At 37.4% G+C, this 15,430-nt stretch overlaps 2 protein-coding genes across 3 annotated transcripts in view; one reads left to right on the top strand and one right to left on the bottom strand.

The window, feature by feature from the left end:
* The first annotated feature begins 1,678 nt into the window (after positions 1-1,678).
* LOC140132554 (cytochrome P450 2J2-like) lies at positions 1,679-10,325 on the top strand. Its single transcript, XM_072151475.1, has 9 exons — positions 1,679-1,909; positions 2,089-2,251; positions 2,483-2,632; positions 3,982-4,142; positions 4,727-4,903; positions 5,510-5,651; positions 6,397-6,584; positions 6,803-6,944; positions 8,106-10,325. Exons 1-9 carry the CDS (start codon positions 1,739-1,741, stop codon positions 8,282-8,284), a joined length of 1,473 nt encoding a protein of 490 aa, XP_072007576.1. The 5' UTR covers positions 1,679-1,738; the 3' UTR covers positions 8,285-10,325.
* The window catches only part of LOC140132563 (zinc-regulated GTPase metalloprotein activator 1B-like), a 53,630-nt gene continuing 47,940 nt past the window's right edge, over positions 9,741-15,430 (bottom strand). For both annotated transcript variants that reach the window (XM_072151495.1, XM_072151487.1), the window contains exons 13-16: positions 14,264-14,332; positions 14,124-14,189; positions 10,509-10,632; positions 9,741-9,942 (exon numbers count right to left, since the gene is read on the bottom strand). In XM_072151495.1, coding sequence (XP_072007596.1) covers positions 9,884-9,942; positions 10,509-10,632; positions 14,124-14,189; positions 14,264-14,332 — 318 coding nt within the window. In that variant the 3' untranslated portion in view covers positions 9,741-9,883. The remainder of the gene's footprint in view (positions 9,943-10,508; positions 10,633-14,123; positions 14,190-14,263; positions 14,333-15,430) is intronic.

Here is a 15,430-nt window from a genome sequence, read left to right on the forward strand (position 1 = left end):
CACTAGGGATATGATTGAAACCTGGAGATTATATTGTGAGAAATGTTAGCTTCAACCTTTCGGATAAAAGCACTTATTGTATCGCACACTTGTGTTTGTCTACATGGCAAGAAGTAGGGCTGACAGACTTAGCTTCTATTATCATGAATGGGAAATTTTCATGAATTAGTTTCTAATTTTAATTCATCTGTTATTTTTTTTTACATAATTTAGGATTATGTTCTTCCTAGTCTCCTTGAGGTTGCTTTGAGACACTAGTCTTAATGTTGTACGGACACAAGTAGCAGAATTTATAAAATTTGTGGTGAATCCAGAAAAGGTACATGGTGGAATTTCAATTGCTGATGCAGATTGGTTGAATGGCAATAGAAATTGTAAATTAGCTTACATGAAACAGTTGAATGTAAGCTTTTCATCAGTTGATTAGTTGAGTGTCATTTGAAATGGAAGAGAAAATCTCCCTTGTGAGAACCACATAGTTACTTTTTAAAATCCTGACTAAATGGTACCTGGCCCCGTATAAACTCACAAGGATAGCCCCAGGTCAATCACAGCTATGCTGGAGGGGCTGTAATGCACCAGCTAATCTTTCACATAAATGTCAAACCTGTCCACTCAAGCAGTGCATAAAACAGTGCATTAGGGAAGTAACAGATTACGGCAGTGATGGCTAACCTATGGCACTGGTGCCAGCGGTGGCACTCAGAGCCCTTTCTGTGGGCACTCAGGCCATCACCAGAGATGACTCCAGGTATCTTCCTGCAGTCCCAGACAGCCCAGGACTTGCTGTGCACAGAGCCATTTTAAAGTGACAGCTCTACCTGGGACTATTTTCTGCTTTATTGGTGTCCTCAGGGGCTGGTATCAATGAAAACCGTGACAGAGAAGGGAGTATAAATCATAAATTAAATTTCTGTGTTGGCACTAAATAAGCGGGTCTTTGTTGTAGTTTGAACACTCGGTCTCTAAAAGGTTTGCCATCACTGGATTACGGTATACGGCTGTACCCAACTGAAATTCTACTAAAGATTTTTTCCCAAGTTTATACAGTGAGATACTAAAAGTATACTGTAATAGTTTCACTGTTGGGATTGTATTTTACAGGTAATGAGCAGTGCTGACTGATGAGAAATAAGACATATCGGAACCAGGGGTCTTACTTTATATTTCAAAAGACGGCTGCAGAACTATTAATAGATGTATATTTGTAAAATATATAATACCCTGCTCCACCACACTTACATATGCATTAAAAAAAACTATGAGGTGGAGTGGTCAACCCCTTTATTGTTAAAAAGTAATTGCAAATCTTATTGATGATGATTTAGATATTTCTTAATTATTTTCAAAATGTACACATAAACATCCCAAAAAACAATTCCATCACTCCCATTCTTCTCTTCCCACCCAGCCAAGGATACAAGCGAATTCTGGTACAATGAGTAGTTAGTCGCCATGGCAAATCTGAATTTTTATAAATAATGTTTTTTGAGGTTGAAACCAACTACCTTTACACAACAAGTTTTACTTGTATCCACATTTACAATATGGTCAATAACTCTGCTATCAGATGTTATTGATAACACCTGGTTAATGAAAGTTAGATGATGCAAGTTACTGATATGTTAATCATTGACAATGAGAGGAATCCTAATATAAAAAGGGAATCCACAAGTTTGTGTAGGAATGGGCTACAGCAGAAAAGTGTTCTCCGATAGTTTTCTATGCGTCATTGACAATGTGGTTTGTTCAACAGGTCCTGTTTGTATTTTTGTTCCTTCTCTTTTTTAGCAAGTACTTAAAAATGAGATGGAAGGCAAGAAGTCTTCCACCTGGACCTCCTCCATTACCTATAATTGGCAATCTTTTGACTCTACGCTGCAATAAACACCCAAAAACACTGAAGAAGGTATTGTAATTACTAAATATTCTGTATAAATGAAGATTTTATATATCGTATCACAAATAAAGGCATAAAATAAATGTTTGTAGGCACACTCTTAAGTCTCACCCAGCCCTGTTTTTACATAAATCTGTTGTATCTGAATTTAAGGCCTTTGGGTTATATTACTACTATTTATTTTGCAGTTGGCTAAACTTTATGGTAACATATACACTGTATGGATTGGGGAGACATCACTTATAGTGCTACATGGATACAAAGCTGTGAAAAATGCAATTGTGTCTCACTCAGAAGAGACAGCTGGACGTCCAGTTTCCAATTTTATGAGGGACATCTCAAATGGAAAAGGTGTTTTTTTTAATATATGTTATTATATTATGTGTGGTAACTTAAAATGTGGACTAAAAGATACCAAATGTGAATCTCTATGAAAGATATATATAAATGCACAATTTCAGATACAAACATAATTACAATAATTTATTACAGTTATTTATTCAGGACATTTATTACTAAAAATGTGAAAAATGCACTTTAAAACCTTGAACCAATGTTTTTATTATTATCATTTCTTTTAAGGAATTGTAATGTCAAATGGACATAGCTGGAAACAGCAAAGACGGTTTGCCTTGATGACCTTAAGGAATCTTGGATTAGGAAAACATGGATTGGAGTCACGAATACAGGAAGAAGCTCAAATTCTAGTAGAGGTTTTTGAAGCACAGAATGGTACTATAATTTTTATTATGTCAGATTATTACTATTATTTATTCAGACTAACTGGAAGAAGAGGCTTATTTATAATCTTTATAGATAAACTTGCTGTAGCTCCCGGCGTTTCCCAGGATAGTAAATAACTGCTCTTAGCTATAACAAAATAGAAACAAAAATATTTTATCTGTCACTGACTGTCTTTCCCTGTCAGTCCCTGTCACAGCCTGTCTGTCTCTATCCATCTTACCTCACACATGAGCTGTCTTATACTCATTGCCTATAGTAACTGATCACAGCTTAGAGCTCATATTAATGACCTGTGGCACAATAGCAACCAATCACAGCTCAGCTTCCACCTGTCACAGGAGCAGACAATGGCTCCTGTAGAAGTTGTCTTCTACTCATTGCCTATAGTAATCAATCAAAGCTCATATAAATGACTTGTGGAAGAACAGCAACCAAATATGGCTCAGCTTCCAACTGCTGCAGACAATAGCTCCTCTATATGGTGGTTAATAAGTGGATTTTGGAAAGTGCAGGGTGAAAATTTCGGCTCAAAACCAAGTCTATGTTTATAAAAGAAGGGACGGTCAGTGACAGTCTTAGACAGTCTATGGATAAATATAAAATATTTTGTTAACCCATTCTATTTTGTTGTAGCTTAGAGCAGTTATTTGCTATACGGGGCAACGCCGGGAGCTACAGCTAGTACTAGATATAGCTAGGCAACAGGAACATAGATTCTCTTTCTACATACACAGATATGTGTTACAGCTTAAAATGTATTTTAACATCCATCTTTTAACACCTTGGTTTCAATAAAATGTTATTGAAGGAAAACAGAATTGTGCCTTGCAATAGGTCACGGCAAAACACATACCCATTGCAGGGTGAATTCACAGAGTTTGGTATGATACATATACAGCTACTGTATCAATCGAAAAAAAGAGAGAAAACAGGAAGGGGGAGAAAAAGAGGGAGGTATCCACAGGGGTGGGGTCTTTGTACAAGATCAGTATAGTTGTATATGTGTCAGTAGAGATAGCAGGAACAGCCACATCTTTGAACACCTTAAAGGGGTATTCTCATCTGGGCATTCCCAATCATTTTAATAAATCTACCATATTTATACATTTCTACAATTGTATGTTATTTAAAAAAAATTACCTTTGTGAAGATAATTTTCCATAAATGTGGCTATGTTGTCCCTCAGAAACAAGATAGCGATACTTGGATACGACCACTTCTTAACTGTTGTAGCAGTGACCACACATGCGCTATTGAGCCCTGTCTCACCACATGGGTTCAGTGTTCATTTACCACTTATTAATAAACCTACTCTAATGTCTTTCTTCTGCATTTAGGTCAACCCACAAATGTATCAAAATTTATTGTAAATGCTGTTTCAAATGTCATTGCTGCTGTTGTATTTGGACACCGTTTCTCCATTGATGATCCAACATTCCAAAAATTGGTAGCAATAAATGAACATCTCATTGATAGCTTAGGCTCCAAATGGGGAAGAGTAAGTATATTTATCGTTTTAAGATTAAAGTCTACAGTATGATAAATGAATGTCTACCGTGCAATTTTCATGTATTATATCACCGTATAGAGTCAGTGGTGGTTAGCAATGGGCCTAACATCCCATACACCTGAGTCAAGTTTTTGGTCTCATATGCACACAACCGTATTTGGGGTTGTGATCTGGCTGCACAATTTTAGGCCAGGTCATGGCCCCCATAGAGGTCTATGGAAACCCGTCATGGTGCGGTGAGCACACATTGGCCTAGATATATTATTGTGTCTGCGCCAGTTTTTTGTATCAGTTTACACTCTTTTCTTTATGGTAAACATGAATGTATTTTCCTGGAGAATGCAAATTCATAAGGTAAATTTGGAGGGATCATGTGCCAGGTAGATGACAGCCACATATTTAACATATTTGATATAGAGAATATGTCAACTTTTAGCTTTACCATTGCATTTTACCCTGAGCCTACGAAATTGTATTGAAGAGAGTAGAACACAAATCAATAGTTGTCAAATGTTGATGATGCTTTGCAGCAATAGTATCACCCTCTCACACTCTATCTTGTGGTTTAACAGCTTTATGATGCATTTCCTTGGCTGATGAAGCACTTACCAGGTCCCCATCAGACTACGTTTAAAAACCAAAAATACATGCAGAATTTTGTGAGGAATGAAATCAAAATTCACCAACAAAATGGATCCCCAATGGAGCCTGATGATATAATTTACCACTATTTGACACAGATGGAAAAGGTATGATTGTTGCAATATCAGATTCATTATGACCAGCATATTTTGGGCTAAGCTCTTTTTATACATTAAGTTTGAAATTTAGGTGGGTGCCATATAAGGACCTGACCTCATTCCCACCTGCAAATGCATTTGGCCATTGTGTGCTGTATGTAGACTGGACATTTAATGGATTGAAGCCATGCCCTTAAATAGTTACTCACTTTTCAAAAAAACATGCATATATAAATTGTACATATGCATGTACAAGAGAGCACTAGGAACTTTTTATACAGATCCCATTTCTTAGCAGAGAAAATATGCTAATATGCTAATTATCAGCAAAGGGTACAGGATCATAGAGTAGTCTCTCCGGCAGTGCGAGCAAAGACTACTCCATGACCTAGCAGCCGCCACGCCCAGTGTGCTCCTCACATTTCTTTAGAGCTCCTGGGCCCATTGGAGCTCTGCACCCTTTTTTTTTTAAGGGAGGATCGGAAGTTTCCTTTAAGGGAGGTGTGTTGTTCCCCATATGCAATATTGTGTTTACATTGCTATTTTGTTACTATACTATACATATTATACACAATTGATAGCCATTACATATGTTAATATATGTTTAACTTCCAGACAAGTGGTGATCCGGAGTCCACATTTGATTTAGAAAATTTGATTCAAGTAGTGATTGAACTCTTCGTTGCTGGAACTGAAACTACCACCACCACCTTACAGTGGTCCATTTTATTTATGTTGGCTTATCCTGAGATACAGGGTGTGTATATCCGAAAGTTATGTCAAATAAAAGTAGAATTGATACTATATACTGTACACATGCTAGCTCAAAATGCTAAGTGAAATACATACTTACAATATAATTATATATTAAAAACATTAAAATGATTATCTAAAGTGTTGTGACTGCAGCAGAAAGTCGTCAGGCGTTCCTCAGTACCTTCCCGATCTCAAATTGATCACCCAGGGAAAAAATATGTTGATTCTTTTAAACCCAGGTTTAAAACTGTGGCGGAAATTACCCAGGATAAAATGGTTAAAGAGGACCTGTCACCCAAAAATTCAGCTCCTAGTGCTAAAACAAATGCTGCAGTGTTACAATGATAGCGTTATTGGAAACCTCTGATAACGCTATCTAACACCACTACGGAGTACAATAGAAACGCTGGACCGCTCTAAAAGCGGTCCGGCGTATTCATAAGGGGGCGGGATTAGGGGCAGTGACTGCTGGCAGTCACCGCCGAGCAGGTCTGACGTTTGTAATGTACTCCGCAGCGTTGTTAGCGTTATCAGAGGTTTCCGATAACGCTATCAGTGTAACACTGCTGCATTTGTTTTAGCACTAGGAGCTGCTTCATTTAGTAAGCAGCTCCTAGTGCTGAATTTCTGGGTGACAGGCCCTCTTTAAAGTAGCATTAACAGAGGCCTATGTTAAGAGGCACATGGTCAAATATTTCCATTGACAAACTTAACTATACTAAACATCCTGCATTTTGTGGTCACAGAGAAGATACATAAAGAGATAGAGGAGGTTCTTGATGACTCTGTACCCATTACATATGAAGACCGGAAGAAGCTTCCTTACACCAATGCAGTGATTCACGAAATTCAACGTTTTGCGAGTATTCCAGGTACTGGAACTGCCAGGCGCTCTATAAAGAACATTACACTTGATGGTTATCCTATACCAAAGGTAGGTAGATCTGCTATGTTGCTGAGCTGCACGCGTCTTTTAGATCATAACAACATATAATAGGTTCCATTAACATTGGTGTTTTGCCTGCTTAGAGAATTTTTATGTCAAGAGTAACAAAGTCATATTTATGCTAATCCAAATATATCCAGGTGGGAGACCACCTTATTTACATTAAAATTCAGGCATTTATATTTCTGGATCATTCTTTGTTTCAGGACACAGATATTTTACCCAATATCGAGTCTGTTCTGCACGATCCCCAGTACTGGGAAACTCCTTATAAATTCAACCCCAAACATTTCTTAGACAAGGATGGAAATTTCAAAGCGAATGAGGCTTTTATACCATTTTCTGCAGGTAAGGAGGTCATTACTTGTAAATGCTTTTGGGTAACTCCAAATATAAATACTTTCTCCATTATCATAATGTTTGCACTTTTGTACAACTGGAGAGATAGTTTTCATTTATATTAATTTTAGTTTATTAGCAGTAATGTTCCATACAAAACCACCAGCTCTTATCACTGACAAACCCCTAACGATTAGTGACACATCACCAGATTACTGAACTCCGCGCTAATAGCTTTAACACTTTATGCAATGAACCCTTTAAGATCACCTCAAGGACTGGCCTCCTACTTTTCTTCCCCATTTCAATGTCACCATTGCAGTAACAATCGAGGAGTTTTCCACAGGCTCCTGGTCTTGATAAGTCTAATGAAGTCATAAGTGTTGACATGGCTATGGTTGACTCACATTAACCCCAAAATGAAACTGTCAGTACTCCTTATGGATCCCCAGATGACCGCTGCTTGCTGCAGTGATTTGACATCATTTCATTGTGGACCAGTCTCGATCATAGAGATAGCCAATATAGGCACATGACGGGCGACCACAATAAGCATCTCATAGTTAAGCATTGTACAAACGTTGGTTTTATAATTTTGAGAAATTTGCAATTTGAAAACAATCGACATGGTTTTAACAGTTTTTAGACTTCTAGTAAATTTCCATTCTGATTCATATCATATAAAGCAGCATCAATGACTGAATCCACTTTGCACCGTGATGCAGAATCTGGAATTGTAGCAGTTTTTGATCTCCTTTTGCCAATAATTGTGTTTTTAAAAATGTACTAATTAACTGTAAGTGCTCCAAGGGCACAACCAGAGACCCTCTAGGTCAGATCCTGTAGAAGGGTGAAAAAAAGCATTCATTCAGTGACAATGCTTTATAAGGTTTGAATTAGATGGAAGCTTTTCATTAAAGGGACAACTCAAGTGTAGCAACGTCTTATCTTGACATAAGTACATGACATATTGTGAACTACAATCGCTTAGGTTAAACTCACACTACCTATTTTGCATAAATGTAAATAAATAAAAAGTGAATATCCTGTCCAAATGTATGCAAATTACGTAGCTATGGCTTTTAGGGGAATGTTAGATATACATGCCAGGGATATTACTCAGTTTATATTGCAAAAAACTCTCAACATCTGTATTACATTTTTTCACAGGGCACAGGATCTGCCTGGGAGAACAACTTGCACGCTATGAGTTATCTATTTTTTTCATAACTCTACTAAGGGCATTCAGATTCCAACTTCCAGATGGAGTGACAGAGGTTAATACAAAGTATATTGCAAAAGAGGTATTACAGCCTCACCCCTATAAAGTCTGTATAATTCGTAGATGAGATGTCATCTATCTAAGCACATCAAGCAAATCACTGAACACCAACTTAGGTAATTTGGCACTGGTCACTTGCATCCTAAAAGTATAATCTTTATATCACAATGAATTTTTTAAATTATGGTAGGGATCCTGGAGGGCTCCATGGGGAGCATTTAGCTTCACAAACTGTTAGGCTAAATGCACTTGACCGGTGTGCTTACCTGGCTCCCATGTTGAGTGTAGCACAAGGCCGGGTGGATTTTAAAAGGGAGGGCGACCATGGATAACAAAAGAGTACCCCAGTTACGGTGCCTGGATCTATCATTGCAGAATGCCGTCAAAAAATTGCAAAATAGTGACTTGGGGTCACCTGTTGCCATTTTTTATTATATTATGTAATATCTAAGAACAGGCAAGATTTATAAAAGAGTTCATAATGTAAATATAGCACATCCTGAAGTCAGGGCAGTAAAACTGACTTCAAAAAGTTGCCCAATGATTCATTCCACCCTATACATAAAGTGTAAAGTAATGCTCAACACAACTCATTTTACAGTCTTTTTATTGCTATATATAGTACTTTAGAACTAGACACATGCAGACATCTGAATAGTACATTCCTTATTACCTTACATAAATATAGAATTGGGTTGTGCTTGTGTTCAGTGTGATCAATCCAACCGTTTAGGTTTTATGGGGAGATTTAACATTAGGCAGGATTTTGAGCAGTTGTCTATGTGTTAGACTGGCAGGTTTCCATCAGTCGGATTTATCGCCCGGTGTATGTGCAGTGTTAAATGCCTTCTGATGTGACTATCAGATGTGTGTGTGTTCTGTGTGAATAGACTGCACTGGTCGCACGTATGTTTAACATCTGCTCAATTTCTGCCTTTTTGCGATGTTTTTGCACAGGAAATTCTCAGATACCACAAACATAAAATTGAGCAAAAACTTACATAAACCTCCTATGTGGTGCAGTTTTGCTATTAAATTTGTGTTCTTTTAAAAATTCTCAGTTGATAAATGTGCTGTTGCACACTCTGTGGTGTATTTTCTCCACCATGGCGCGACTTTAGAGTTGTGTTTTTTTCCGATAAAAAACCTTGCAAAAATTTGCAAATTTACAATTATATGCCAAGAAGCTACATAGGACTAATGATAAATCTTCCCCTGTGTGTTTGTGATGATACTCTATTTCTATTTTCTGAGCTAGTGGGACTAGTGTTTGGTGTAAGATATAAAACCTGATATCTACAGCAACCTCAGTTTTCATGTGTCTCTGCTCCTCTTTTATTCAGCCCCTTCTCTCTGCTTTTCCCCTCCATTTTCTATGTAATTTAATCATTCAGTTAGCTAAAAGTTTGTCTTGAGAGACCAAGCTGGGTTCAGCAGAGCTGAAGAAGGAAGGACGCCTGTTAGAGTATAGAGCACTTATCAGACATGAAGGCATTCACAACCAAACTAGCAAGTCACACATGTTAAAATTCCAAGAAAATGTGTTTTATTACTCAAGTTATTCAATATTAACAATATATTACATATCTAAAATAAGAAGCAACACCAGTAACCAGAACTATATGAAACATCTGGTGGTCGTCATCTTCTGTTGGAATCGGATGCATCATCTTTTCAGAGCAGATTCAAAAAGTTGTTTGAGAATGTCTTTATCTAGGTGTCTCCCTAAAAACAATACATTTTTTTTAACAATTTTATTTATGATATCATAAATAATTGAAGGTGTAAAGGTGTATTGGCATTAAAATCAAGATGCCTCAGCAAATAAAGTAAAAAAAAAATGACTAAAATGTTCTAGATCTTTATCATTATGTTTCAATAAGTAGGACCCAATTCACAGGATAGAAAATAAGTGCCAAATTGCTGCCCGAGTTTCACTGGGAATCAATAAGCTTTATTTATTACAATACAGGCGAGCTACAATAGTAGTACCCCTGTTCAGGTGTGGTGCCTGAATATTTAATATTGAATTGTTGTCTACCTATAATTGCATGCTACAATGATATAAAGAATAAATAAAACTAATAAAGCAACTTTTTTCAGCATTAGCATATTTTCTCAGTTTTTTTGGCTACTACAGTTACTTACCATAGCAGTGAAATGATTCATTGGTGTAAATGAATGTATTATGGTCAATGTATGTATATATATATGTATGTATATATATATATATACACACACACACATCTTCAACTAAAAAAAAAAAAACAGACAAAATAATCCATAGTTACCTATAAACACCATCCGATTTAGCTTTTCTCCTTCCCATTTCACTTGTGTCTCTTCAAGGTCGTACAGCTCATGAACCCCCTGTACAATCACTTGCTCCTGCTTATTGTCTAATGCCACCAAACCCTGTAAAGAAATAGAAGATTTTATCAACAGCCAAACCAGAATCCAGTAACCTACAGTAAAACATGTACAAGTTTGTATATTATTACACTGTAAAGGTTTTATCCTGCGTTAAGCTGTGTAAAATTGGCCATGCTACCAAAAACTTTATATCAGTAGTAAAAAATTGAGACATAATTTGGAAAAAACTTGCAGATATAGTATAAATGTCTAATACAAAAAATAAAACCTGAACATAGATATGTGTAAAATATGGAGGAGCATAAAAACCATTAGGTCACCATATTAAGTTACATAGTTGGCACGGTTGAAAAGAGACATGTCCATCAAGTTCAACCAAAGAAGGAATTGGATGAGGAAGGGATGCAAGGGAAACACTTCTATATTATAATATGACCATCGATATTATTTTGATGTAAAAAGACATCTAGACCATTCTTTATGCTCTCTTCTTTGCCTACTGTGACCAGCGCCTGAGGCAGGCTATTCCACAGATTCACAGTTCTTACATTAAAGAAGCCGTGTCGCCTCTGGTTAAACCTCATTGTCCCCTCTCCAGCTTCAGGGCATCCTTTTTATGGAAAGTGTCCAGAACTGAACTGCATATTTCAGGAAAGGCTGAACCAATACCTTGTATAGTGGTAATATAACATCCCTATCCATCTATCCATACATATTTAATACACGACAAGATCTGGTGCCTCTATTGAGTACTCCAAGGTCTTTCTCGACAAGGGAGATTTACTCCCCCAAATACATATGTAGCATATGGATTATTAGCCCCCAGGTGCACAACTTTACATTTATGCACATGAACCTCATTTATCAACTGGATGACAAAACACTCAGTTTGTTCGAGCCACACTGCAGCCTATATTATATCCTCTACAGACTGTATTACACTACACAGCTTTGTGACCACAAAAGTCAATAGGGAATCTCTGAAGATTTTAAGTAGTGGCACAGCAATAACAAAACTGAGTTCTATAATAACTCTGTGGTGTAACTCAGCTGGTCCAGGAGACTTGTACAGATTGATTTGATTGAATTTAGATTAGATCATGTCTACATTCAATCTAGTATATTACAGGATGCATGACTCGCACTGGCACCCACAACAGATGTTCCTTCTCTATTGGTATAAACAGAGCTTTAAAAAAAAACATGCCTTCTCATGGTCAACAGTTACCTTTCCCCCCATTTTCAATATGTAGGGGGCCATCATATTTTTTCACATTTATAAAATTATATCATTTTGGGAGGATTTGTTTTGCCATCTTTGGCCACTTGCCTTTCATTTTGAATTTTATCAGATTGTATTTCCTTCTTAGGAATTTTGGTAACTGATTTGTAATAATAAAAGCTGGACTTCTAAATATATTAATCACTCATTGGACATCTCTCAGGTCATTTGCATACAGCTTAAGTTTACAAGTATGTAGAGGGATGGGGCAATGCTTTCTAATGGCAGTTTATGAAAAAAAAATTTAGTTTTGGGTGTTAATTTGCCTGATGGGTTCTTTTCAAAGGCTACAGGGGACCTGTCAGATTTATGATTTTTGAATGCCCTCTTTTTCATACATTTCCCTTTTTTTAACCCCTTAACGCTCTGCGCCGTAGCTCTACGGCGCAGAGGTATAAGGGATGTATGAAGAGGGCTCACTGGCTGAGTCCTCTTCATACAGAGGTGGGGGTTTTTGCATTTTGCACAAAACCCCCACCGCTAATAACCGCGGTCGGTGCTTGCACCGATCGCGGCTATTAACCCCCTAAACGCCGCCGGCAAAGTCGCCGGCGGCGTTTAAAAGACGGCGGCGCGTGGGCGCCGCCATCTTTTTTTCGATCGCCACGCCCCCGAACGTCATCGGGGGGCGGCGATCAGTTGCCATGGTAGCCTCGTGTCTTCTTTTGACACGAGGCTATCTGGCAGCTGCATATTCGTTACAATGAGCCAGTGGCTCATTGTAATGAATGTGCTGCAAAAATGCCATATATTGCAATACAGAAGTATTGCAGTATATGGTAGCAGCGATCTGACTATCTAGGGTTAATGTACCCTAGATGGTCTAAAAGATAGTGAAAAAAAAAAGAAAAAAAAAAGAAAAAAAAAAGTTTAAAAAATAAAAAAAATTAATAAAATATTAAAAGTTCAAATCACCCCCCTTTCCCTAGAACGGATATAAAACATAACAAACAGTTAAAATCACAGACATATTAGGTATCGCCGCGTCCCAAAATGCCCGATCTATCAAAATATAAAAACGGTTACGGCCGGCGGTGACCTCCGAGGCGGGAAATGGCGCCCAAATGTCCGAAATGCGACTTTTACACCTTTTTACATAACATAAAAAATGAAATAAAAAATGATCAAAATGTCGCACAGACCTCAAAATGGTAGCAATGAAAACGTCGCCTCATTTCGCAAAAAATGACCCCTCACACATCTCCGTGCGCCAAAGTATGAAAAAGTTATTAGCGTCAGAAGATGGCAAAAAATTTTTTTTCTTTTTTGTACACATTCGTTTAATTTTTGAAAATGTATTAAAACACAATAAAACCTGCATAAATTTGGTATCACCGCGATTGCACCGAACCAAAGAATAAAGTAGGCGTGTTATTTGGAGCGAAGAGTGAAAGTCGTAAAAACTGAGCCCACAAGAACGTGACGCACGTGCGGTTTTTTTTCAATTTTTCCACATTTGGAATTTTTTTTCAGCTTTGCAGTACATGGCATGTTAAAATAAATAACATTACGGGAAAGTAAAATTTGTTACGCACAAAATAAGCCCTCACACAGGTCTGTACACGGAAAAATGAAAAAGTTATGGATTTTTGAAGTTGGAGAGCGAGAAATGAGGCGAAAAACCCTCCGTCCTTAAGGGGTTAATCAAACACTTTTAACTTTAGTTTTAAACATTTTTCAAACAAACATTAAAACACATATAAACATCCCAACCTTTCATCCCAGCCCCCCTCTCCCCAGGATGAGTACACATGTTCATGGCCTCAAATATCTGCCTATTGGCACATTATCATGTATTGCCCTTTTAAATGAAGCTGTAAACCACACAAGGTATACTCTAGTGCCTATTGGAATAAATTTACTTGTATAATGACCCAGTATTGAATGCGTTTTTAAAATGTAATAGTTTTGCTTTTCAAACATTTATTTGCTCTTACAGTTTAAGAGAAAAGTAATTATGTTATGATCACTGTTCCTAAGGGTCTCCCAGACACTGACATTTCCGATTTGTTAGAAATCACAAGATGCAACAAATGATCACTTCAGTCCCCTCCTGGGCAGCCAGCTTCATCTCTTTATATAGGACACCCTCCATTTACTCAGTGATATTTGGTAATCTATAGAGTACACCAAAAATATTGTTTTAAAGCTCTCCTGGCTTTGAATATACACCACCGACAAAGTTATAGTCAGAGGGAATCTGACTACTGGGAAACCACTAATTTGGGGTCCTGTCAACCACTTTACTTACCTTTAATCTTATAACCTCCATGGAAACACCACTTTTATTTTTAACATTTTTCTCCCAAAGCAAGTTCTGTAAAGCAAACACACACTGTTAGCGTGACATAAGTAGAAACAAATATGTTCTTGTACATTGGTGGACCTTACCTGTATGAACAAATGAAGATCTTCATCAGTCACATTCCCGAAGACCTCAAAGGTAACTGTGACAATACTCTGTGGAAAATATCAGAAGGTTAGGTCAGTGAGAAATTACAAGCTAGGGTGTATTTATTAATGGCATATTTTATAAAATGAGTGTGCACTAATAACTGGGAAATACTAGCAAAGACTGTGATTCAAACAATTCACATAAGCAAATAGTAACTACAATAAAGCTATGAAAGAAAATATAAAAAGAAAGCAGCAGCACTCCAAATAAGTTACATACTGTGTGACAGCGACAATATGGCTCAGACTGAACATTTCTCAAACAACACGACAAGTGATCTTTGCATGTATACATAGTTACAGAGGGGAAGTGATCACATGACTGATCAAGTCCAGCCTTCAATTAATACACATAATAAGTAAACATTGTACAAATAGCATAATCCATTAAAAAGTGCAATCGGACATGAAAATACACATATGTGACAACTGATGCAATATATTACAGTTGATTATTACATTCTTGAAACGCATAGCCTGATGTATTGATTGCGCATGCATGGCAAGATCAACCGCAATACTGCAGTTCTATGGTAACCAAACAAGTTACCTGAACATGCCCTGAGACACAATGCTGGATTATAGATAGGGGAAAAGGTCAGAATATACATATAACAAATGGCCTGGATGCACAAAAGAGATTGAGTTAAAGCAATTATAGGGCAATATGTATACCCACATGTCACAATTGCGAGCATGTAAGACCAATTAAAAAGGACAAAATAACTGGCTTGAAGCTAACCCCCTCCAAGGGGAAACTTAAATCCATTAAGGATGTCCAGTGGGATATATACCGGGGTCCCACTGGACACCCTTTAGGTTCAGGTAACTTGTTTGTTTAACATAGCACCACAGTATTGCATCGGATCTTGTCTAGCATGCACAATAACTACTTCGGGCTATGCCTTCCATGCATGCTTGGGTTTGAGGTCTGCCCCTATTGGCATGCAACGGTTCGTTATCTACTTTTGTGGTTGTGCTGCTTGGACTTTCCGGAAATATAAAGAAAATAGTGAGCATAAATGGAAAAAAAAGCATGGGACTTGATCCAGGGATCAAGTAAGGAAGATACTGAGTAAGGAAGAAATATTTCCCCCAAATAGT

This window comes from Engystomops pustulosus, chromosome 1, assembly GCF_040894005.1.
Source record: "Engystomops pustulosus chromosome 1, aEngPut4.maternal, whole genome shotgun sequence".
NCBI classification, from domain to species: Eukaryota; Metazoa; Chordata; class Amphibia; order Anura; family Leptodactylidae; genus Engystomops; species Engystomops pustulosus.

Coding starts and splice junctions, on each gene's coding strand:
- LOC140132554 (XM_072151475.1), top strand. CDS start 1,739: ATGTGGTTTGTTCAACAGGTCCTGTTTGTATTTTTGTTCCTTCTCTTT. Junction 2,633..3,981: donor GGTTTTTGAAGCACAGAATG/GTACTATAATTT, acceptor TTCTGCATTTAG/GTCAACCCACAAATGTATCA. Junction 4,904..5,509: donor ATTTGACACAGATGGAAAAG/GTATGATTGTTG, acceptor TTTAACTTCCAG/ACAAGTGGTGATCCGGAGTC.